Raw genomic sequence first — 25,413 nt, forward strand, 5'->3', positions numbered from 1 at the left:
AAGGCATCAGGCCTAAGATGAAAGCCTTAGAGAAAGGGAATCTGTCACCTCCCTCATGACTTTATTCTGCCTTAGAATTGCCCTCACTTTAAAGAAATTTTGGTCACAAGTTTGTTTATATTCAGCTAATCATGCTCTTCCCTGCTAGACTAAAGAACTTGCAGAGCTTTAGTCCCTGTAGAGATACTCAGATTATAAAAAATAATCTTTCAACCTTTTCTTCCCTTTCTTTTAATACTCTAAGGAAGGCTGAGTTAGGCTTTTTTAGTCCCTGACACTTTTGGAAAGGCTCTTCTCTGCATTTGGGCCTGTATTTTAATGTTGACTAAAGACACATATTTTATGCCAATATCATCTCTCTGCTGCCACAGAGAAACAGAAATACTCCCTCCCCTACCCTAAAATTCTTACTTGCTGCTTCTCTGATTGTGCAAAATAGACAGAATAACATGGGGGGCCAACTGACATTGAGGGATAGCTTGCCATTTGCCAGGCCTGCCCCCTGCAACAGGCATAAGCTTTGCTGGTGATATATTAAAAATTTACCTTGGATCATTGGACGCATTTGTTCAAACTCTAAAAAACGCCCAAGAGGATGAAATGCTGAACACTGAAAGAAACAGAAAAAAGGAGGCTACAGAAGGAGCCAGTGTGTGTTTAAATACAGAACCTGTTTTGCCATCATTATGGCAAAGATGGAGAAGAGCCTGCAACAGATGAAGCTTGCCTCACAAATAAGAGAACTGACATTAAGACATTAAAACTGACATGACTGACATTAAGGAAAATCAAATAGCCAGATCCCTAGTTTTATGTTCAACATGACCTTCTCAGCAAACCTGGGCCAAGGAGATACAGGATAAGCACTGTCATAAATGCAGTATTTTGTTAGTTGTCAAGGTTGGAAGTTCATTAGCCCTATGATTAACCCTACAGCTAAAATATCCCCTCGTCTTGGAAAAGAGCTTTCATTTCCAGTGTCAAAGTCAAGTTAGATCACCCAGACAAGTTCAGATATTCCTGAAGAGAGGACTCATGACGTTCCTCCCTTCAGGAAACTTGGAAAGTGGCACCCACAGGACAGAGACAGCCTCCTAACTCTGCAAACTCATATGAAATGAAAGCTGTACTGATTTAATTGCTGTCATTACCAAAAACTTCTTGAAATGCCTTTTTTTTTTTCTCAAAATAAATGGTCCCATCATGACATGGAGGGATGGAAAAGTTTGATGCAGATTCTTTGGGGGTGTGCGTTTAGCCTAGCTGATGCACAGAGAGGCTTATGCCAGAGCAGTTTCCTGAATTTCATCGTGGCTGTGGCAGGCAGAGTATTTAGGTGGTAGCAGTCTTTCGCCTTACAAAGGACAGTCTGCTAAAAGATTTCTTTTTCCCCTTGCAACTGGGCTGCCAACACTGGAACTGAAAATAAATCAACAACTGCGTGAAGAGCTGGGCAGTGAAAAATTCCACCAGAAAGGCCTCTATTGAAAGCTGAGAAATACACAAAGCTTGGGGAACATTAGGAAGTAAGCCTGCTGGTTTATAGAAGTGAAGTGGGGGCATACATCTCTGGTCTCTACAATATTGGATTATACTAAGCTTTATTTTAAGAGTGATGATTACATTGGCTGGGTTTCAGTCCCAGTGCCAAGGATGCCAAATAAATATCAAATACTCTCCAGGGCTTCCTGCCACCCATACCCACTGTATTTGAACCATGCAAATTAGACAGAGTTGACATTGGAATGCTTATGGCTGGGAGAAAACGATGTATTTCCCATCCTTAGGGTATTTTTCATCCTGTTTATATGAATACAGACATGCTAGGCATATACTGCTAATTCGATGGGTTACAGAATATTCAGCGTGTCGGCATCCAGCCACTGACTTGATTTGTAAGGTCCAAATGAGAAGTTAAAACCATACGGGTTTACAAGCAATGCATACTGAAACTAAGGGGCACAGAAGTGCCACCCATGAAGTTTTTGTCTTGAATAGCAAAAGATGGTACTGCTTCCTTCAACGTTCTGAAAGGAGGAGGTCAACGTTATTCTCAATGCATTGGAGGAATACCCACAGAAGTAACACATGCACAGAGGCACTTCCTTCATCTCTACACCCTTTTGAACATGAGCACACCAGTCATCATGGCATCCTTGTGTGCTAAACTAGCACTGATTCCTCTTATAAGTGGGGGAATCCAGAACCATAGAAGCCTTGCCTAGCTGAGGCAACATAGCGCTTCTTTTAAATCCAACATGGTCTGTTCCCAACGGACTGTCCTGCTGCAGCGTTACAGCCGCTGCACTAAGGGGATTTGCTGTCATTAAGCAGAAGGGGGAGACAAGACCTCAACTTTTCCCCGGTTCCCCAGCAACGCAGGCTTCTGCCCACCTCTTGCAATGGGCTTGACTTGCTGGCTCCAACCAAGAGCAATAGGCAGCTGGTCAGAGGGGAGGGCCATGAAAAACAGCTCCTCCCCTATCGGCTGGCTGGCTCCAGCCCCACAGCAAAACCACAGCATTGGTACTGCCAAGAATTCACATTCTTCTCTCCCTGTGGTAGCTACTAGGCCACACGGTCTCCTTCAATCCATTTGCATTTTATTAGGTCTTTTCATGCACCAGGGGACAAAAGAACAAGCCACTTCCTCCCACTGAGCTCTCATTTCACACTTCAAATGGGCTATAGTAACCTTTATGGTGGAGCAGCTGCCCGGGATGGGGGGCAGGAGGAGGCAGACAGGGCTAGGATGACAGGACAGAGCAGTGTCTGAAGATGCATCCTCAGCTCCTCTCCCAGCAACCCAGAGGAACCTGAATCAGAGCAACACCCTTCCCTCCTGCCCCCACCTCAGGGGCACCCAGGGCTCTGCAGCCACCTTGGCGGCATTCAGGCTGAGTGCTTTCTGGACTCACCTCCCACCCCCAGTAGGTGCTGCCGAGTTAATAGCTTGTACCATGTCCGTAGTCAGAGCATCAAGTAAGCTGGTAATAAATTCCACTTTCTTCCCTTCTGGGCAGCCTGCAGAAAGAAAAAAGGATGTTTAATGCAAGAATAGACAGGGTTGGTCTCTTACCCCAGTTCAGCCAGAACTGCCTTTGTTTGTAACATGGCAGTCACCATTACAGTCCCTAAGGAGAGGCAGAAGAATCCCTCAGTGGGTTTCTCTGTGTGGCAATTTGTCCTGCAGCTTTTGTCCAGGCACACACAGGGTCACCATCAATATCCGTCAGGAAGACCATGTAGTTAGCTTTATGGCCTCTCACAGTTCTCTAGCAGTGTAACCACAGGGATGTGCTGAAAGCACCTGGCAAATGGGAGCTCCCACGGTGACACCTGCAGATAAGTTTACAAAACAACTCATTACCTCCTGGGTCATCTTCCTCTACAAACATTGCTGTTCCGAGGTCCTAACTGACAGCTTAATGCTTCCCAAAGCACAGGCCAAAGCAAGGACTGCTGCCTGCACTCTCCTCTCCAGGCACAGACAGCATTGCCTGCCAGCAGCTACCACAATAATTCAGTTCTTAGCATGATCACACTGCACGGGAAACACGTCAGTCTAAATCAACACGTGGTAATCGCCCCCAGTCACTGCTGGCTTAAGCAGGACAAAGTGAGCTGAAAGCAAGCTTGGTAACCATTTCCATTACTTACTGCTGAGGCTGTCTAATTCCCCATCATCATAACCACAGACTGACAGAGATTCCTGCCCTTAACAGTGCCAGCCTGTTATGACACAGTTGAGATGAAATTCTCCATCTCCTCACCTTTATGAGGCAATCTATGCTGTTTCCTTGCCTCTTAAAGGAGCAAAATCATGCTTCACTTACTACCACATTAATACTGTAGCAATTGCTCTAGCCTACCAAGGAACGACCATACTTAACTTCAACCCACCACCTCCAAAACTATTTTCCAAAACCCATCACCTCCCATCCTATTGTCTCCTCTTGACGTGACAGACTGGCCATCACCACATCCCTCACCTCTTCTCTTTCCCCAAACCACCATGCACTACATTAGTCAGCTGATTAAGACAGCAGAGGTCCAGAAACAGCCTTCCCCAGCAACATACAGCAGTGTCAACATTTCTGCTTTTCGTGGGCAAGCAGAGTAGCACGTGTACCCCAAACAGAACACCAGAAACTTACTGTAATCCCTTGACAGCTGAAAGCAGCTTGCAAATTGATCTGACAAAACTCCCTCCTTTGCAGCATTACAGGCCCCGTTCTTCGCAACAGCTAACCAACAGTCTCTCGGCTGTCTCCACATTATGCATATTACCCACATGCACACCCCTCAGCACTCGTTTGGCACATGGTCCAGAAAATGTCAGCATTGTAATGGGTAAGCCGCTATTGCAGCCAGAGTAGACCACTCACTTAAAGGAGCTTTTTGTTGCAGTAATGAGAAGGTTGAAAAACCATTTGCTAAAAGTCATCTCCCTGGGGCCTCAGCATCTCACCGTCTGCAGGAATTAGCAGCTTGCCATTTGCTATGTGCAAGCAACACTTTCTTGTTTCTTTCTTTCTTCTGGCCACAGCCATGACACAGTTGTGAAGAGGGTATGTGTAGGTGTGCGAGGATCTGGACTTACGGCTCCCCCACTTTGGCCTCTGCAGGATCTCTTTGCACAGGCCAAGCAGCACTGAGAGTCTGAAGAATGGGCAGACCTCTAGAAGCAGAATAAGGTATGGGGTCCCCTTACAGAACTGAGTGCAAATGGAATGATGAGCCTCGAATTAAAGCAGGGTTGTTTTTTTTCTTAAAATTCAGTTCTGCTAAGAAGTAAGAGTGGAAGAAAATAATAAAAAGAAGCATCCTCTCTCACTCCCTGCAGTCTGTCTCTCCAGGGAATTTCTGCGTACAAGAGCAGTTAATCAAACAAACCAAGTCTGCATCAAAAGATCATGCAGCACAGGACCTCTCAGGCAGACAAACCAGGATCAGATACTCCATCTCCTAATCTCTCCATTGACAAGGGAATTTTCAGTGACAGGAACCATCATGCCAGGCAATGCAGCCAAGCACAGAGCTGAAAGTTTACTCAGACACAGAAAAGTGGCTTGAGCTGGGAGAGGAATGTTCCTGGAGTCTGATGCTGGGACCAGACCACTAGGCTACAGAGCATCATTATGTCCTCTTCTGCAACAAGCAGTTCCTGTCCCCTGTCAAGCTGCAGTGCAGAAGGGGAGGGAGAAGGGAAACGAGACCATTCTGTCTTCCTGAGATCAGAAAAAGAGTCTTGAAGAAAAAGCCCAAGAGCAAAGGATTTTCACAGTGGAGTTCTTGAGAGGCAGGGGGAAGTGCAGGAAGAGGCAGTAAAGCAAGGGGAGAAGGGATGTTGAAGAAAGGAAGTAAGGTTATTCTATTTTAGCATGATTTCCTAAGGAAATTAGGCTTAATGCAATCATTTAGCTGGTTTCCCTCCCCCAGCCCCCAAAGTAATACTTGAACCACCTGGCCAGTTTCATTTGAATGTGAGAGGGAGACAGATAGGAAATTTCTACATGATTGGTGAAAATGAGAAGCTGAATAGAAAAGAGCCCTGCTGAGGGCAGAGTTGCTAAGCAGAAAGCTACAGGGCCGGAGGTCAGTAGCCGGCAGGAGAAGAACTAGGAGACACAAGGCAAATCCGGAACAAATCTCATTTCCTTTGCTAACTTCTTCAGGGACAACTCACTTTATGCTAGCTCTAGAAAGGACCAGGAGAAAATGAAGTGGATCCAGAGCTACCAGCTCTTTCTGCAGAGTTCTTGGTCTCTATCACTCCTTAACAGTGAAGAGGGTCCCGCTGTAGCTTCTGTTTCCAAGCAGCCAGCACCCAGGAAGGCGATGGCTGACCTGTCAGTGAGGCCATTCATTCTGCTCTTTAGAAGGGCAACAGGAAGGAAAAAACAGAGCATAGGCAGGTAGGATAACATTTTTAAGAGCTGCACAGACACCTATACCCAGCACATTTCCTGGCAGTAACAGGGTAGGCAAATAGTAAATTATGGCTTGTCACTCTGTTAAGAGGGAAAAGCATAATATAAAACAAGCAGCAATGGGAGATAAAGCAGGTCCCAGGAAGAAAATGAGGGATAAAGTTCAGCTAAGTGAGGAGTCAGTTGAGGGACCTCAGTGCACCAGAAATGGTCCTGCAGTGTCAGAGAGCCAGCTGGTCCACTATTGCCAGCTGCATCCTCTTTCATTGCTTAGGGAGCATCAAGCTGCTGAAAAGCCCTGCTAAATGAAAAGGAACCTGTCCAAGCCAGGCTTTGAAGTTGTTCCAGTGCTGAGCCCGTTCTTCCCCAGGAGACCTCCAGGCATCCAGGTTTCTTTCCTGAAAATTCTGATCCCAGGTATGTTTTCAAAGGGCAGACAGGCAACGAACTGGCCCCAAGGACAACCCCAGCTTTTCCCAGTTCACTGCTGAAACTGGAGGTGAACCAAAATAACACAGAATAAAACCCATGGTAAAATATGCACAGTGAGGGAAATGCCCTAACTCCTCAACAATATTCTTGGCCTCTTAAGAGTCCCAAGGTGAGACAAGAGAAGAAGGCAGAGATGGGTTCTTTTTCCTCTCTGACCTGGAAGTTCTCTGTCCTTGAATGGATCATCAATCTCTGTGCTCTTTGATCTGGCATCGCTTTCACACACTGGGGTCTCGTAGCTGAAAAAGAACAGCAGATGGTAAAATATGTGATACAGCTTTAGTGTCATCAGATGGTTGCTAAGGGGTTGTGTCTCACCTGCTTACTGCAAGGGAAACTAATAAACCTGCAGAAGAAACATTCCAAGCATCTGTCTGCTTATGGACAGTCAGCCACAGAAGTGGAGAGAGAAGGAAGAGCATACTCTGAATTTCAGTACCAGTTACCAACCCAAACCCACAAACAGCACACAAGACCCTGCGGGCACTGACTGAGCTTTTTCCAAGGCTGTCAATGCTCTGCAGAATCACTGTATTTAGCAGAATTTAGGTCCCAGCTCCTACTCTCCTGTTTTCCTAACTTGCCAGACATAGGAAACACAGTCTGTTTCCAAACCCAAGTGAGGAAAGATTCCCCAGGTAGTTTCAAGGTACAGAATAACTTAAAGAAAAATCTGTCACTGGCTTAAAATCTATCAATGCACAACCAAGCAGCCTTTTAAATCTCGGCTGGTCAGGATCCAAGTGGCTGCAGAATGGAAGGATAAAGCAGAGGACAATGCAACAAAGCCACTTATCTTTTCATTGCTCATGCCCCTGATCTGCGCTAGAGAAAAGTGCTGGTTCCTGCTACCACCCAAAACCTGCAAGCCAGACAAAAAAAAAAAAATAAAAGCTGCTTTGCATGAATATTTAACACAGAGGAAAGTAAGGGCAGCAGTTACTGTTCACCAGCGCATACAGAGAGGGAGCTGCACAGGAACATTCAGTAGGGAATGTAACATACGGTACTGCTAGCTCTAAGGAAGGCAGCAGAGAGCTGACTATTCTAAAAGTAGGAACTTATCTGATATAGCAACAGTACTGTTTTTTTATCCTGTCTTCTCCAGGCTGAACATCTCACCAGGTCTACAGCTCTTACCGCGTGGAAGTGCCAGGCAGGGGACGTCCCGTGTCCACCAGGACACACCAGCAGTAACCAGTCGATTGGTGGCACTGCACTGGTTTGTAGAGCCCTCCAGGTGCACACTCAGGGATGACGATACCCTCGCGGGGGTTCTGCCTGGCCTCCTCCAGGGCGCTCTGCCTTTCCTGGTCACAGGAGTGAACTTTCTCTAGAAGACAGGAGGAAGGTTGGAGGAGGTGAAGAAAAAAAGTCAAATCAGGATCACCTTCCTCAGTTCAGCAAGACAGGGGTATCCTTCACATCAGGAGAGCTTTGTGTCTGTTTCCTTTTCAGCAAACATCAGTATGCCTACATCCCTAGGGACTCGTGGATTTCTGGATCAAGAACTTCCTCCTACATTTAGCTGTGACACAAGATTATTAGATTACAGACACTGACTGCCAAGTGCCCAACAAGCCAGAAACAAGAGGAAAAACTGTTCCTGTCCACGTGGGTTTTGAAGCAGGCCTATCAGATAATAAGAATTCACTATTACTGCAGCCATGGGGTAAGCATGGTAAGCATTTCCCAGATTATATTTTCACATACTTGAGAGATCCTAAATGGTGACTTGTATTTTCCAGTTAAGTGAAGGAGACAAACACCCTTCTCTGCCCTACTGCCTCTTTTCCAGACTGCAAAGTACTCTTCCCTCTCCATACCAACTCTCCAACATGATTCCAAGAGGGACAGAAGGCTAAGCTTTAACACTGCCTTATCCAGTGCAGAGAGCACCTACACATACCTTATCGAGGAACAGAAGGGGATATACCATTCTACCTGCACTGCCATCACCTCTCTAGCACACTCCCCCTTTATCCTCACCTGAAAAAAGAGAGGGCATGCAACAATGCTTCCTACCAAGGGGTAGGTAGAACACCGACCCTTAATCGTTTATGGCAAAGAAATGGTTATTTCCAAAGACATCATCAACCAGAGGGCAGAGCACACAGATGGCATGCACCAGAGAACAGAAAGAAGCCCTCAAGTGGCTTCTGCAGCCCGCCTGACACCTTCAACCCTAACACTACCTCTTCAACGACTGCCTGCAGAGATGTGACTGGTGCATGGAGAGGTGCCAGACTGCCTCTCACATAGACCAGCCATTAAAGGGGGAATCAATGCACAAAGTACCTGCAGGACATAAAGACCGATTTGGTTCAACAGCCAGTTGTTCTCAATCAGAAGTCTTCAAACATTCTGACCCTTTGAGAGTAGTAAAATTATTTCAACTTTGGAAACCACTGAAGGTATCACAGAAAGAAAAAAAACATGCATGTAGGACAGAAAGCAGTTAAGGCAGCTGATCACATGATTTAAAACATGTCTAAGGTAAAAAAATGACAATATAGCTCCTAGCTTTTATCCGTGGGAAAGTGACACAAAACAGAAGCAGTTCTCTCTTTGCCTAGCTCTCCTCTCCCTCACAGTTTACTGTCTTTTTTCTTTTCTTTTTATAAATAAGCCACAACATCTGAAATTCCTTGCCACAGCCAAGAATCCCCTCAAGCTTTCAGTATATAAAATGCTTCAACACTGACAGGCAATGGCACCACAGGTTCATCCCAAACCTGTACATGTTCGCGCAGTCAGTCAGCAGACATGGCATGACTTTAGCACTCTGCCCCCGGGACTTGCTCAGCACACAGCTCTCGCACACTCACTGTTTCAATGCATTTTTCCTGCCTGTCTGTACCTCATCAGTTGTGTCTATTATTTTAGTGAAAAATCCTGGTGCAGAGAGCAACTTTTGTTCCATGGCTGGGTAACAGAAGAGGTGCTGATTCACAACTAGAATTCCTCTGTTTGGTAGCAGCAGATACAACACAAAAATCTCTAGATCTGCACAGCATCACAGAATCATAGAATGGCTCGGGTTGGAAAGCACCTTAAGATCATCAAGTTTCAACCCCCTGCCATGGGCAGGGATCCCTCATCACAGGGATTCCAATTTGCCCAAGGCTCTGTCCAACCTAGCCTTGAGCACTGCCAGGGATGGAGCATTCATCACTTCTTTGGGTAACCTGTTCCAGTGCCTTACCACCCTCACAGTAAAGAACTTCTTCCTTGTATCTAACCTAAATGTCCCCTGTTTAAGTTTGAACCCATGCTTTGGTACCAGAGGCACTTTTACTGGTTTTCAACTGAACTGTACTAGCTGAAGAGTCTCAAAGACCCCAGATGGTCTCCCTCCCCTCAGCATTTCAGACCACTGTTGAGTCTGGGAATGCAAAGGGCACCTGAACTTTGCTACACACAAATCCACACAACCGAAACACAGAATGAAAACTTTTAAGTGTCGGCAAGTCTGACTCGAGCAGAGAGAAACTTGATCAGGAAGGAGCAGGAGGGGATAAAGTCAACAAAAACTGAGAGAGAGCTCAAGCCTCAGCTGATATTTAAGCTGACTTCACTTTGCTGACAGATTTCACATCTGAAAAAAAGGCTCCGTGACTGTTCCCAAGCTGTATGTGGACAGAGAAGTCATTGAGCAAGAGGCCTGCGGGCTCCTTAACAAACCACTTACATCACGAGGGGCCCCCGCTTACCCGCGGTCTGGCAGCAGCAGTTCACACCTTGGCCCTCAGGTGAGGAGGATCGTTCATGCAGCTTGGGGAAGGCACGAACAGAGACTCAATTCCCTATCATCGTTTCAGGTAAGGAGTAAAAGGAAAAAAAAAAAAAAATCTGCTGAAGAGAACTACATCCAGGAATTTTTCTATCTAAATCTCAAAAGCTTCCTGAGTGCGCAAAGTCAAACCAAGATCTCTCAAGTCCTTTGAGTCTTGCAAAACTAGCACTAAAAATGACTGAAAAAAATAAAGTGGAGGTTTTTTGTATGTCAGAACAAAAAAAAATGTGCCACTTTTATTGAAATAAAACCCCAAAGAATAAATGTCATTTAATGAGACAGTATCTTATTTTACATACATTTGCAGTTAGGTATGCAAATTACACAGGATAATTGTACATACTTAACATTTGTATTATGCCATAAAAAATGGCAAAATATCTCTGCACGTATTAACCAGAAATCTGTGGGAATTGAATAATCATGGCATTTACCACCAGAATACACAACTAATTGGTAGTCACTCCTGTTTGAAGGGTGGTTAGAGGCTGAGTGAAACAAACCTTACAGGTTTTGTGCAGTTGATATCAAATGTACTTACTGATGCAAAATCCACCATCATCACCAGCCTTCAGTGGGCTGTCATTAGCAATGATAGCAGGGAGATCAGATTTTTCTCATTTCTAGCATACGTTTAGAAGTAGCCACTATGAAAGTCTCATCTATTCCATTACCTTCTGAAGAATGTGACACTGACATACTGGGGCAAACCAAAGGCCCAACTTGCCTGTTCCACCTCCAGCCATGGCCAAAAGCAGAAGTTTAGAAGAGGACAGAGGAACAGGAGAAGCATATACTTCCCCCACGTATTTCATGTCTCAATCAGTTGTGGATCAGAAACTTGCAGAGGCAGACATGGAGTTGGTATTTAGTCAGTAGCAATGGTTTTTCCCTTCTACCAGTTTGCCATGTCTCCACTCATGAACTTACATTGACCATGACATCCTACATTTAGTTTTGTGGTTTGAATACATGTTGTATGTGGAACACAGCACATCCTTTGGTTTGATCTAAACCTGGCTCCAAGTAGTTCTATTTGCTGACTGTAGTTCTTTTGGAGGATGAAACAGTGAATGGTCTCCCTCCTTGCCTCTCACTGTTTTACAGACTCCTACTACACCTCTTTTACATGCGGAAGAGTCCCAGCTGACCAGTTCTTTCTCTGAACCCCTTCCAGATCCACCATACCTTCCCTCAGCTAGAGGAGATGAGAATAGCAAACATATTCACACTAAGTGGAGGCTCTGACAACAGCCTTGTGGAAAGTTCCTTCAGTGACATCTGTCTACTATGCATAAGAACCTATTAACTAGCACTAGCCTTCAGAGAGGCTCTTTCCTCCAGGCTACCATTCTAACAGCACTTAATTTTAAAAAATAAACATGAATATTAACAGTTGGAGTGTATTTCATCAGCCAGAAAAATCACCTGGCAAATTCATACTCTCAGCTTCCCTAGTATGGGACTTGGCATGAACTGCATACACTGTCACCCTGAAAGATGGTCTCACAGGTAATGAAGGGACCATCAAATGCTATCCCAGCTCCAGGACACTGAAGCCAGCCTGTTCTAGTCAGACTGCTTACTGGAAACTTTGCTGTTGTTGCCAAGGCCAGGTTTATGGAGGATAGTGAAAGCCTATAGCCAAGTGAGAAGGTTTAATGCCAGCTATGAGTTTAAGCTGTCATCTTAGAAACAAGCATATATTTATTATATATGCAGGGTACTTTAAAGCATATTCCCTGTTTGAGTTAATAGGGGTTGCAGGCACAGACAGATAAAGAAAAAAGGTCTTCCTTCTTTCCCTAGTTGAAGCATTTACAGAACATTTAAGACAGCAAAGTCAGGGGGACACAAACAGCATTCCCAGGACCAACAATAATATCACATCTTTTTTTTAAAAAAGGCCCACCAAAACCCAGAAACAAAAACCAAACAACACGGTCACATTCCCCTGTTTTCTGTCATCTCTGCTTTGACTTAAGACAACCATCAGCAAAGAAGCTGAGTAACACTTGCCAACTCACCGTTGCTCAAGAGCGAAACCTTTGGGAGACAGCAAATCTAAATTACAACACATTAAAAAAAAATAAAAAAAATAAAAAAAACTAGGGAATGCATGCACACAAAGGAGAGAATCACTGGCAGAAATACCCATTTTACCTTAACTGCTTAGCTATAAAATGCTGTTTGCTCCTTTTTACTCTTGACTGCTTCTAACACTCTTTAAAACATTTCTAAAAGTAGCGCCTCTGAAGCTATGTGCTATTGGAGAAAAACAGGGCTTAGACATGGGCAGTTGTACATTATTTATGCAACAATTTTCCCCTAGTAACGGCCTTCTGAGAAACACATGGTCAGATTCATAAAAGGGTCTCTCATTCCTGGTCCCTTAAGTACTCACATTCAAACATACATCTAGTGGCTGCACAATAAAAATAAAAATGATGGATGAGGTAAGGGACTCATCTGACTGTCTAATAAACTAGATGGTTATTAAAGAAATGGGGTGTTTGTTTACCTTACAGAGCTGAGAAGAGAGGGTGTCTAACAGCATCTAACCAAAGGCTTGTGCTTCACAGTCCTCATGCTCAGTTTTCAGGGGGACATGCAGTCAATGTGCTGCATCTGGAGATGAGGCAGCCTTCTCCAGCTGCTCTCCTGCCACATAACAACTTTCACTGCTATCAGAGCCAAAGGACCAAGCTTCAGTCACTGGAGCTACATGGATTCTGTGGATGATCAGGGTGGGTCATAAGGAAGATCTGCCATCACACCACAGCAGATTATTTTTTAAGATTGCTCTTCTGCGCTCAATTGTTTTCTTATAAGAAGAAGAGGGAGACTATAACACCAAAACCAATCACCCTGGAGAGATCCCTACACCCTGGAGAGACAGGAGTCTTTTTTCCAAACCAGGCAAAAGAGAGGGTCTAACCTCCTTCTGTGCTTCTGCCCAGCCCCAATGAACCTATGTGAATAGCCTAATGACAGAACTACAGGCTGTGCCAAATAGGGCAGTTTTCCTTCTCTTTCCATTTCTTTTGACCAGGAATTCTGTCTGGACCAGGAAAACTTTTCCCGTGAAGTTCCCACAAAAAGCGTCCGTTTTAATGAAAAAGCATTCATCAGAAGTGGAGGAAAAGGTCTTTCATTGAAGGATCCTTGACCAATCCCCATTGTTTGTACTGCAACAGGGACCTGACTTCAAAATACCACTTAAAAAAAAAAAACAAACAAAATCAAACACATTCCTCTCCCAATTAGTTTTTTTTGTTCAACTCCCAGCTTTCTCCTCTGTGAGGTATTAGTACAGCACAAAAGGCAGCAACATGGGTATCTAGTGCCAAGTTCCTGTTGACATCCTGTGCCAATCCAAAAGTGAGGACTAAGTGTCTTTGTGCCTCAGTTTTCCTCTCAGTGAGATAAAGTGCTTGCCTGTCTCCCAGGGAAGCTTAATTCAAACAGGGCTGGTTTCTCATTTTTATTTAGCCTGTCTTTATGCTGCTCTGGCAGAGGAGTCCTGGACTGGTTATTTTATCACAGCATCTACACCAGCTTAAAGGTGCTTTCACGTTGCATAAGGGAACTCTAACGAGAACAGGACCCAGGCCCACTTCAGAAGAACAGGACGTCAAGGGCAGATGTGATTCAGAGCAGCCCTGAGGAGGAGGACTTGGGATTGTTGGCTGACGAGAAACTCAACATGAACTGGCTTCAGTGTGTGCTCACAGCCCATAGAGCCAACTGTACCCTGGGCTGCATCAAAAGGAGCGTGACCAGCAGGTCAAAGGAGGTGATTCTCCTCTCTCACCTGCTCTTGTGAGACCCCACCTGCAGTGCTGCATTTCAGTTCTGGGGCCCCCAATACAAGAGGGTTGTAGACCTCCTTGAGCAAGTCCAGAGAAGAGCCGTGAAGATGATCAAAAGGCTGGAGCACATCTACTGTCAAGACAGGCTGAAAGAGTTGGGATTATTCAGCCTGGAGAAGAGAAGGTTCCAGGGAGACCTTATAGAAGCCTTCCAGTACCTGAAGGAAGCCTACAAGAAATCTGGAGAGGGACTTTTTACAAGGGCAGGTAATGACAGGACAAGGGAGAATGGCTTTAAAACTGACAGAGGGGAGATTCAGATAAGATGTTAGGAAGAAATCTTTTACTGTGAGGGTGGAACAGGTTGCCCAGAGAAGCTGTGGCTGCATCATTCCTGGCAGTGTTCAAGGCCAGGTTGGATGGGGCTTTGAGCAACCTGGTCTAGCGAAAAATGTCTCTGCCTGTGGCAAGGAGGGTTAAAACGAGATGAGCTTTAATGTCTCTTGCAAACCAAGCCATTCTAGGATTCTATGATGATCCCAATAACAGAGCTTACAAAAGGTATGGGCAGAAAGCTCAGCTTTGTTACACAGAGAAATGGGTTATACCAGCAGCCCAAATCTGCATTCCTTCCACCTCTGAGGGGAAAGGGAATTTGAAAAGTCTTGGGTATGCACAACGGCTGGCAGGACTAGCAAAGCAAGCAGTGAATAGGAACTAGCTGCCTGTCCCTTGAGCAGAGCTGTGGGTGGAGGAAAACAAACAACTCCTCCTGTGTTTACTAGGAGCACAACAACAGCTGAACAAATACGGCTCATGGGGATAGCATAAATCTCTCTGCACCTCTGTTAGTCATCAGTACCGCTACCCACTCCACCCTGCTCTGTCTGGGACTGTGATTCTTCTAGAGTATTCTGGCTAATGCAAAGAGAAAAACAAACTGCAGGTGCTCCCACACTGTACCAGTTGAGTATTCCTTGCTTTACCTTGGTACTCACTTCCATTTCTCAAGGCATAGGCTACAAAGGAAGCAGAGGTTACTATATGTTCCAGTGCTGAACAAGTACAATGCAAAGGTTTAACAAGTGGCTTACTGGTATTAAAAATGCATTGTTCTGAGTGGCTCATTAAACTTCAGCTATCCAGGAACACAGCCTTCCCCTGCCATTTTCCTTCTGCTCAATGCGATAAAGCTGCACTGCACTCCCACCTGTGTTACATGATGAGAAGCCTATTCAGTCTCTACTCTCTAGCTCAAAAAGGAGGACAGGCTGAAGTCTAATCCACTGTCCCAGGGATTAGAGTGAACTTGCTGAGAGGCTTTCTAATGCACAACTTGTGCTCACTTTGCAGAATGTGCATTGGGTGCTGCCCAGCTAGGAAAGAACTCTGCTCCACAGGGTTTCCAAACCACACAGGAATAAAGCTCCACACCTGCACATCTTGAAACTTGTGAGTTTAAAGCTACCTGTCCCTGAAATTCTAACTAACTGGCTTTCAGGCAGGCCTTGAGCTCTTTCTACCACCCTATCATCTCTCAAACAGTCAGTCACACACAGTCCTAGCCCTTAGAACTGTAGCCAGACTAGCTGAAAGATGGCAGAGAACAATACTTCTTTTCTAGCTACAGAATATCATCCTGGAAAAAAAAAAAGGCAAATATTTACATGTTCACATACAATGAATTAGACAGAGCTCCCATTAAATTCTAGTTCATTAGAATATATTTTAAGTTTTGTCATTCTCAAAGGAATAAAATGTAGGCTATGTACAATTACTATGAGATAGTTGCCCAGCACTGTAGGTTAAGAAAAACATACTCCAAGAGAAGAGGTCTCAAAAGTTCTCTGTAGAACAGTTCTTTAGTACTGAAAGACTTGTATCAAATTAAATGACCGATTTGACTAGTGGCACATAACATCCAATTTACAGGCCAGAATTTAGGAAAGAATTAAAAGTCATCTTGGTTTATGGTTTTAAAACAGTGTGATCACAACTTACAAGTAGAAACCACAACAACCAGCAAGGAGAAATCCAATGCATCGCATAGAAAGTACTGGCAAGACAACAACACTTGGAAGAAAAATGGTAAGGAGCTTAGGTAGACCACAAAACAGTCTGCAACTTCATGATTTTGCAAACAACAATAAAAAAAGTCAAATCAGGTAAAACTCGCTGTGGGATGTAGTGACAAGGGCCTCACATAAGAAAGAGGCACTAAGGACTGGTGAGCCTTTAAATCAGGCCTGCATCCAGCTCTGGGCACTGCACTTTGAGGGAGAGGTGGACCATTTGGCAAGAGTGCAGGAGAGAGCAAAGGGAACAGGCAGAGGTCTAAGAAATATGATCTATGAGAAAAGGCTGAAAGAATTCCATTTGTTTAGTCTAGGGATGACATTCAGTCTTCTGAGACGTAAAAGCTGTTATATAAAAAAAGATGGTCATAGATCATTTCTTTTCCTCCCCATGGGTAGTTCAAGTAGCAGTCAGCTTACTTGCAGAAAAGAGATTCAGGTTTGATATAAGAAAAACCCCTGGTGATTATCTCTTCACTCATTGGAAGAGGCAGTGGGATCCCTGTTGCTGCATTAGGAACAGGTTACACACATAACTGGACATGACCCTGAGTTAAAACAGGGAGGAAAAAAAACAACTCCACGACCTCTTCAGGTCTTTTCTACCCTCCTCACATAAGACTGAGAAGCTCCAGTAGATCAGCAGATGACTGAGACAACCTCTTTGCAAACCCAGCCTAAAATCTTGAAGAGATATGATCTAGTTTAAGTATCCATAATTTAGGGTCTGATCTTCCTAATGCACCTGGCTTCCACAGTCTGTAAGAGAGCTGTAGCTGGGCAGTACCTTCATAACAACAGTCTCCTCAGTCTGAGCAGAGTTTGGCATCAAAATGCAGACCTCTTCATTTCTTTATATCAGGATAGTTCCTTAGACACCGCCCTTGTGATTTTGAGAGAAATATACCCAGATTCTGCAGTTTTTCTTCCCTAACTCCTCTTTTCCATTTCCATAGTTTCTAAGCACTGTTAGCTTGTGGCACATCTAGCTTTGAGATAAGCCACCTGTTTTTGAATGCATTCATTCGTTTTTCCCTATACTCTTTTCCCACTGCATGCTTGCCACACTGAGGAATACTATTCAATCAAATGAGAAGCCATAGGTATTTCCACTGGAGCCTTAACATTATTGGGAAACTATTTTCACTTGCACACCTGCTTTTAATAGGGCTTGGAAAAACCAGCACAGCAATTGTTGGAGAACTTGCCTACCTCTGACAGCTGGAGTATATGGGCACACTATTTTTACAGTATTTAAGGGCATAATTACAGGGCACTAAATAGAAAGCTTTTGAAAACTGACAGGCAGGTAGAAAGTATTTCAGACTGGTCTTCCTAAGTACAGTAACATTCTTTTCTTATGCTACTGCTGGTGAGCAAAAGGGGGGAAGAGAGACAGGTTTATAGTGTGACGAGTCTTTGCGAGTAATGACAGATCAGCTTTTTCCTGTAGTATTTAGTACTTTATGAGGAGGCAGAGGGAACTGCCTCCAACAGGAGTTCTAGCACTCACTCTTGGACATCTAGCTTGAGCCAGCTGTCTCGGGGCAAAACATGCTTCATCTTTGGAAGTTCAGTTTTGTAACATATGGGATTCAGACATCATCCATGAGACAGTGATACAGCTCCCACTTCATCAGTGTTATGAGACAGAGGTTAGCCCTTTTCCATGCAAGAGAAGGACAACAGAGTGATACTAGCTGAGATTAATGTTCTTCCCAGTAGGATTCTTCTGAATTGCAGGCTTACACAGGCTACAGTCCTTCCAGCTATGGGACCCCATGCATTCTTGGGGGGCCGAGCTCCATGAGAGAAGCTGCAGCTTTGTGTTATCAGAGCCTGTTCAATGAGCTTAAGCTGAAAGGGGAGATTGATGAGATGAGCAGGATCACAGACCTCCCTGCATTAATATAACTAGTGAAACCAAAGACACACCATTCATGCAGAGTGGGGGCAGCCAGCTTAACACATCCTCCTCCCTTAGGTGTTCCTCCCTCAAGTGACTGAATGCTTCCTTGCATTTTAAACATACTCCCACCTCTTTGCCTGGCTCTGAAGGTGGGCTCTCTGCCCAGCCTTCTTTCCTGGCTCTTCAGAGACAATCTTTGGGACCTTCTACCAAGAGATCTTTCTACCTGCTTACACACATTTTCAACAGCCTGAAAAGCATGAAGTTAAGACATCCAACTCACTGTTTCCCCTTGACAACTTTCTTATTTTGGTGGTCTGGCAAAATGCAAAAATGCAGTGACTATGAAGTGAAATGGAAAATGAGGATTGCAGATTTTACCCATGCTCCCTCCAAATATACATAGGACTCTTACAACACAGATCAAGGGTCTGATGACATCAGTTTTAAAGTAAAGAGAACACAGCATACAAAGAGGTTATAACGAGGCAGGTGCTGGTCTCTTTTCCAAAGTAACAAGTGGTAGGATGAGAGGAATGTCCTTGGGTTATTTAGCCTGGAGAAAAGGAGGCTCAGAGGAGACCTTAGCGCTCTGTACTGCTACCTGAAAGGAGGCTGTAGCAAGGCAGGTGCTGGTCTCTTCTCCCGGGTAACAAGTAATAGGATGAGGGGAAATGGCCTCAAGTTGCACCAGGGGAGGTTTAGACTGGATATTAGGAAGAATTTCTTCACCAAAAGTATTGCCAAGCATTGGAACAGGCTGCCCTGGGAAGTGGTGGAGTCACCATCCCTGGAGGTATTTAAAAGATATGTAGATGTGCTTAGGGACATGGTTTAGTGGTGGACTTGGCAGCATTAGATTAATGGTTGTACTCAATGACCTTAAGGGTCTTTTCCAAGCTAAATGATTATATGACTTTTTCCTCAAATGTCCCATGCTGCTACTCCAAAAGCCCTACTGATATTCCTGCAGGGTCTCACACATTTCCCTCCTTATCATCTATGCATTCCATCTCCAAAAGTTGCAAAAGCAGAGAAGCTCTTCACTGTAAGCCTGGTACCAGAAGGAAGCCTTCATGGGATGGGGAGGGTTTTTCAGCTGTTCTGGAATGCAGCTCTGCTCCCTCACAGGGGGTTTGGTTTCAGAAGAAGCCTAGGTCTAAACTTCCTGGAGGGAATCTAGGAGTGCAGATCAGCTCCTTCTTATATTTGTGTCACTTTGTCACTTTAGAAATGTTATAATCTTGCTTGTGCGGTTGACAGGAACACTTCAAGAGAAGCAGGAAGGTGAATCAATACATGTAGTCCAGCTGCAGGCATCAATGTATGTTCAAATAGACGTCTGAAGTGCAGATCCACATACAAGCCTGCGCTGAATGCCGCTATTACAGCAAGGAGCACTTTGCAGCTAAGGAGTAACTTCAGCAAATCAATGTAACCCCTCCAATATGAACCAGCTTCTGCTAAAAAGCAAACAAACTCAAAGTTGAACTCTCCACTCTCATTTGTACCTATATGTCCAGGTAATGTCTGGTGCTGGAGCTTATTTCTTTTCCATTCCCTTCTGAATCGGTGGTGGTTTTAAATGCAGTGTTGTTTTTCCCCTCCTTCTACCCCAGCTGCTTCTATCTTTGCCCCTCTCCTACTGCTCCCTGTCCACTTGCTTTAACTGGCAGCTGCAGAGCAGCAGTTATGGCTCTATGTCTAGAGTAATTTGTTTTCTTTCTTTGGGGGATAAGGAGGGGGGAGTGACTGAATTCTTTGGGAATGATTTATCACACAGCACTCAGGGGGAACTTCATTTATTTGCCTAGCTGCATACGTTTAACACCTATGGTTGCATGCCGATTATTATACAATGTTATTTTTCCCACTTGTATACTTTGCACCCTTTCATAGAGCAGATTAACTGGTCCCCAGTGGCATGTTATTTATGACTTTGTTTGCTGGCTGTCTAGGAAGGGTCCTGGTCCTAGATCCTTCCACTCTCCCTGCTTTTGCTCTCTCTTCTTCGCCACACCTGTTACACTGAGACTGTGGGAGAATCACACTTGGTCAGCCCATATATCATACCTTCTAAGAACTTCAAGGAAAGAGGAACAGACAGAGGCCTCCCAAGCAGCAGGCAAGACAGGAAGGGGTGACTGAACCACAGATGGAGCCAGAGGGAAAGGAGGGATAGATAGAAAGTAAGGGAGAAACATCACATTTTGGCTTGCAAGGAAGCAGGAATTCAGCTGAGAAAAGCATAGAGATTTGCTGTGAAAATGTAATGGAATTAGTAAATTTTCATATCATACTCAACAGGGGCTTCTCTTGAGGTTGCTTCACTTGAGATCAAGCCAGAACCTAAATTAAAATTAATTCAAAACCAAACAAACTCTCACAAAAAGAACGCGTGGAAGAACTAATACAAGGGTCTCAAGATAAATAATTTTGGCAGGTGGGACAGTAAAGCAACAGATTTTAGCCCAATAGTTTTGACAGGTCACAGGAGCACTATGTTAGGATGCACTGACTCAAGATGCAGGACAAAAGCCAAGAAGGACACATTAATATAGGATAGTAGAAAAGTAGAAAAGGGAAAAGTTTTCTGACTCATCGGTGCCCTCCCACAAACTCTTGTTCTTGACATCATCACTGATGCATCTTTTTTCCATCTTCAGCTATGGGGAAGTTCAAAAGCCACTACTCTGAGGTCTTATGCCCAGAGGATACCGAAGCACCAAAATGTTCACCAAGGAGAACTGCAGTAGCATTAGGATGTCATTCCCAGGCACCAAAATTCTACAGTTACAATGCTACTGTAAAATCTTATTCAGATGTCACAAACCACAGTTGTGCCTGGCTGCCTCCCCTTCTCAACTGGCTTTTCTGCTCAAGCAGGATCAACTTGTGCTTCCACCCATCTCTTCCACTTGGTGTCCTAACACTAATTAGCCACAGATTTTGGGGAAGAGCCTACAGTAGACATTTGGACATTAACCTTAACACAATTGGCATGGAGAGACAGCCAGTCAGCTTGGAACAAGCACAATTACTTTAGACAGAAAGCAGGAAAAAAGTAGCAGGAGAAACAGAAGCCCATGGTCTCACATGTCTTTAAACGAGCTGGGGAATGCTGTATGCCAACAGCAGGACAAGACAGCTAAGGCTGAGAAGATGCGATAGACAGGTGAGAAACCGCCCCCATGTTTCCAAGGCACAATTAAATTTGCTCTGACTCCAAATAACTACACATTTAACACAAATGGGTACACTGTCTCCCCACTCTGGAGAACAATACAGGTATTCAAGCTCCTTGTGGGTTAGTCTTCACTACTAAAAAGGAAAAGTCCAAATAACAAATCAAACTTTTGTCTAACCTTAGCTATTTTTGGTAGAAAAGTAGCAAAAGTATCACACCAAAATTGCCATATTCCTTTTTAAGGGCAAATCAGCTGCCCCTGCCCTGTTATATGTTGGTTGGTCTCACCTGACTATCTGACTCAGGAGGAACTGAGGGGTTTCTTGCCGTAAAACTTAGGGAAAGAACACAGACAAACCAGAGAAGCCAGGTCCTGGTAGTACTCTTGATCTAATCACATCCCACCTCACTGTGCAGATCTCTGGAGACAAACTGCACCCAAGAGTACGTAGACCTCTTCTGGGGTGGATGGCAGGGTGTGCTTCTGCTTCTTGCAAAAGAATATATAGACATGGAGCTTTCAAGCTCTTTCTCCCTTTGACAATCCCTAAAGTTTGGGCACCAAACAAATTAAATTAACAAAAAGAAATATGAATTTACCACCATTCTTGTTCTCAAAGCTCATGTACAGTCATACTCTGTCCACTAAGAGCTCCTGACAGCAGAAAGCTCTATCACCAGAAAGCTATCATGAGATGCATGCATGATGCTTGGGTACCAGAGCTGAACAGAATAGGCCACATGGAGTTGGACCTCATTCAACAAGTAAGATTTTGAAATAAACAGCTATGGGATTTTTTATTTATTTTTTTTTTAATTAAGCACACACAAACCTGTCTTCAGCTGCTAATGCTAATGTATTACTCATTTTCCCTTTCAAATAACGTCATGTTCAAAACCCTAGTGACTGCAGAATGCTTACTTGTGGCTGCTACTGCTGGTTTCTCTAGAGCTGTTTATTTTTCCATGCATGAGCTCATTACATCACTCTGTGGTTTTCTTAAAGGTTGTCAGGGTAAGCTGGATACAGGCTGGAATCTCTTGCTAACTAAAACAAATCACTAAGTAGCACAAATGGATTTGGAGATAACCCAACTCTGGAAATGAGGAACAACCACAGATTCCTCAGGGGAGAGGGGATGCTCCCAAACAGGCAATCATTAGATTTATTTTATTGGAAGGGGGATACTTTATCAGGTATTTCCCTAGATTAAGAGCCGTAAAAAAGTAATCATTCAGGCTGTTGCAGGCTGGAATAGGCTGGGGAGAGGAGGTAGGAAAGTAGGAAGCTGAAAGAGTAAAAGCAGAATAAGACGACAGTTCCCAGCAATGTTGATTAGAGAATGGCCACTGTGAAGGTCCCATCTCTATCACCTCCTGCTCTGGCAGTGTTAAAAATAATTCACACATTACAGAGGGCAGTGCTAAATAACAGCCTTACTTTGGGGTATCCACGTATGTGCACACATGGGTATGCATGTTTGGGGAAGGTGAAAATCAATTCAAAACAAACAACAAAAAAGCTCCTGTCAAAAAATATTGTGTTGATCTAGACCTTTCACTTGCCCCAGAAAGAAAAACTGACTTTGGGGCTAAAGGCAGATGACTTAGTTTGTAAGTGTAGAAAAACAATCACTTCTCAGCTGCTCAACAGTCCAGATGTTAGAGCATGTTTGTATTTTGGTTCCTGCCTCTGACTGAGAAGATTTGAACCTGCATCTCACCCTAATGAGAAAGGGATCTAGTTGTCCCTTCATTTTTTAAGGTGGGCTGGTGAACACCACGAGCAATCCCTCCCAGCAATGCTGCTTTACTTAGCATAGAAAAATTCACTGGCAGAATGCCTGGAGAAATATAGATCCTCAGTCAAATGCTCTAATCACCAGGCTACAGTCATTCTGCTTTTCCTGATCCCCAGGCTTAATTAGCATTTACACATGCCAAGCAAAACATACCCACTCCAAAAGTGAGGACTGTTTAGGAGAACCTGTTCTGTTTGTTAATACTACACGGAATGTGGAACACTCAGATTTCAAATGCAGCTCCTTGGGCTCCAGGCTGCATATGTACCATGGAGTATCACCAGCTCTGAAATGGTCAGCTACCTGACTAACATCGACTAGAGACAATGACAGCAAATTACAGAGCCTATTTATATTCATATAGCAATTCTTAAATTCTCTTCGTGATTGATATAGTGATGATGCTAGCTTTCCAAGACATCCAGTGTCTGTGCTAATTAGAGAGCAGGACATGCCCTCTGACAGCAGTATCTGCTGAACTTCTCTTCACTGCAAAGGACAGGGCTATTTAACCACTGCAGGGAGGAGAGAGATCAGGGTTAAGTGTTACAGTATACAAACTCCAAGGAATAGGGCAGGCTTTCAAGAGCTCAAGACTAATGAAAAAGAACACAAATAAAAGAAGAGTTAGGCTGGATACTGCAAAAAGAAAAATCCTGGGATTAAGTTCAAACAGCAGAGCAGCTTTCTGTGGGAAGATGTGAAATCTTTATTGCCTAAGGCATTTATGCTACACTAGAAAATGCTGCTCTTCATACAGCACATTCACTAGCCCTAAAGCAGTAGATTAGATGATCCACTAGATCTTTTCTCTTCTCTAATTACAGTCATCCCAACTAAATTGTTGCAAGAAGATACCAGGCTGTATCTACCTCAAGACAGTAAGTGCAAGCTCAGAGTGACAATGTAGCTGAGGGAATACCAAACTCAAATATCCAATCTTGTGCTTGTAAAACTTACTTTAACCCTTGAAAAATAAACGAAAAATCAGAAATGTGCTGAGCATTAATATTTCAAGCTGACAACAGCCAAAAGCAATTAAAAACATCCCCCAATTTTGCATGCCTATTTCATGACAGCTCTTTCATCATCTTCAGCCAAGACAGACTTGAAGACATTTGAAGAACCCAATTCTAAATTATACTCATCCTCCCAACTCTTTATTGTTCAGTCTCACCCGCCCTATGTATATGACAAGGGATAAAAGGAATGAGAGACACCAAAGAAGGGTGCACTACTAGGCTTCACTGGTTGAAAAGAAACAGACTAAAGCAGTCCACACCTAATATCAGGTGAACCATAGCCCTAGACAGCATTTCTTGATATCAGTAATTTGGTGTAAAAAAAAGAAATGGCTGTTTATTTGTAAGGCCTAATGTGGAAACTGGGGGATACAATTTGCAACCCAGTCTCTTAATGAGATCATGCAGCAAATGAGTGTCTGTCACGGCAGTCAGTAAGGTCGGCCACACATCTCCTTTGAGATTACTGTAGAAACCACCTCATATGGAACTCCTGAATCTTCCAGAAGATCATTTCTTTTTGATTTGTAGCATGCACCCATAACAACCTTGATGGAATATCAGAACCAATTGGAAAAAAAAAAAAAAGTGGACAAAAGTAAACTCAGAAAAGGAACTGTTCAATAAACAAAATACCTGGCTTACATCAGGCAGCTTCATGACTAAACACCTGAACTAACCAACTGACTTTACAATGTGAAAGCCAGCCTGCTTTGGTACTGTCAAGCCAAGAAAGGGTGGGAGGCAGGCTCGCAAGTAAAAGACCCTCCTGCTCCCAAGTCCCTTTCCAGCTTCCTAGAACCCAAATCTAGGAACTCTTCCTTCCATCGCAGCTACCAGGTTTGCTGCATCAGAAAGAATGGTCTCCAAGATAGGTAGGACCCATTACATAAGATTTTAATATTAAACCATCACCTTCAATTGCACTATTGTCCCAGCAGCTTACAAAACATAAGCTGCATTTGCTCTACTGTGAAATACATCCTTAAAGAAGAACGCTGATAGACCTACAGTTTCTACATGAACCACCCTGCTACAAAAAATGTCAGGAAGTGAGGCAACAGAAGACTGTTGCTAAAACTGGGGTCTGGCCAATGATGGATGTGCTTCTGTGAAGAGCAATTCTACACTCTGCAGCAAAATATTCTCACCTAACCTAGCACTGATTTCACCCTGCAGTTGGGAAGGTTAAGGGTACTGCTGAGCACTATGAATGCTCTCTGGCTAATCCAGACATATCAGGTGCTGAAGTACTTCAAGCTATCCCAATTTATCTGTCTGGGGACTGGAGTTATTCCCAACAGCTGCTCTAGGCATATATTATTTCATGAAATATATGCAATAGTAGCAGCTCCTATTTAAACCTTAAAAGTAAACCCATGGCT

General features: G+C 43.9%; 1 protein-coding gene across 7 annotated transcripts in view; it reads right to left on the minus strand.

Moving 5' to 3' along the window:
- SMOC1 (SPARC related modular calcium binding 1) overlaps positions 1-25,413 on the minus strand; it is a 138,510-nt gene that overhangs the window by 19,761 nt on the left and 93,336 nt on the right. For all 7 annotated transcript variants that reach the window (XM_057420125.1, XM_057420121.1, XM_057420124.1 and 4 more), the window contains exons 8-10: positions 7,566-7,758; positions 6,582-6,664; positions 2,919-3,024 (exon numbers count right to left, since the gene is read on the minus strand). In XM_057420125.1, coding sequence (XP_057276108.1) covers positions 2,919-3,024; positions 6,582-6,664; positions 7,566-7,758 — 382 coding nt within the window. The remainder of the gene's footprint in view (positions 1-2,918; positions 3,025-6,581; positions 6,665-7,565; positions 7,759-25,413) is intronic.

This window comes from Pezoporus wallicus, unplaced genomic scaffold, assembly GCF_028554395.1.
Source record: "Pezoporus wallicus isolate ANWC-B61680 ecotype Strahan unplaced genomic scaffold, APGP_CSIRO_Pwel_v1 contig_5418, whole genome shotgun sequence".
In the NCBI taxonomy this organism is placed as follows: Eukaryota; Metazoa; Chordata; class Aves; order Psittaciformes; family Psittacidae; genus Pezoporus; species Pezoporus wallicus.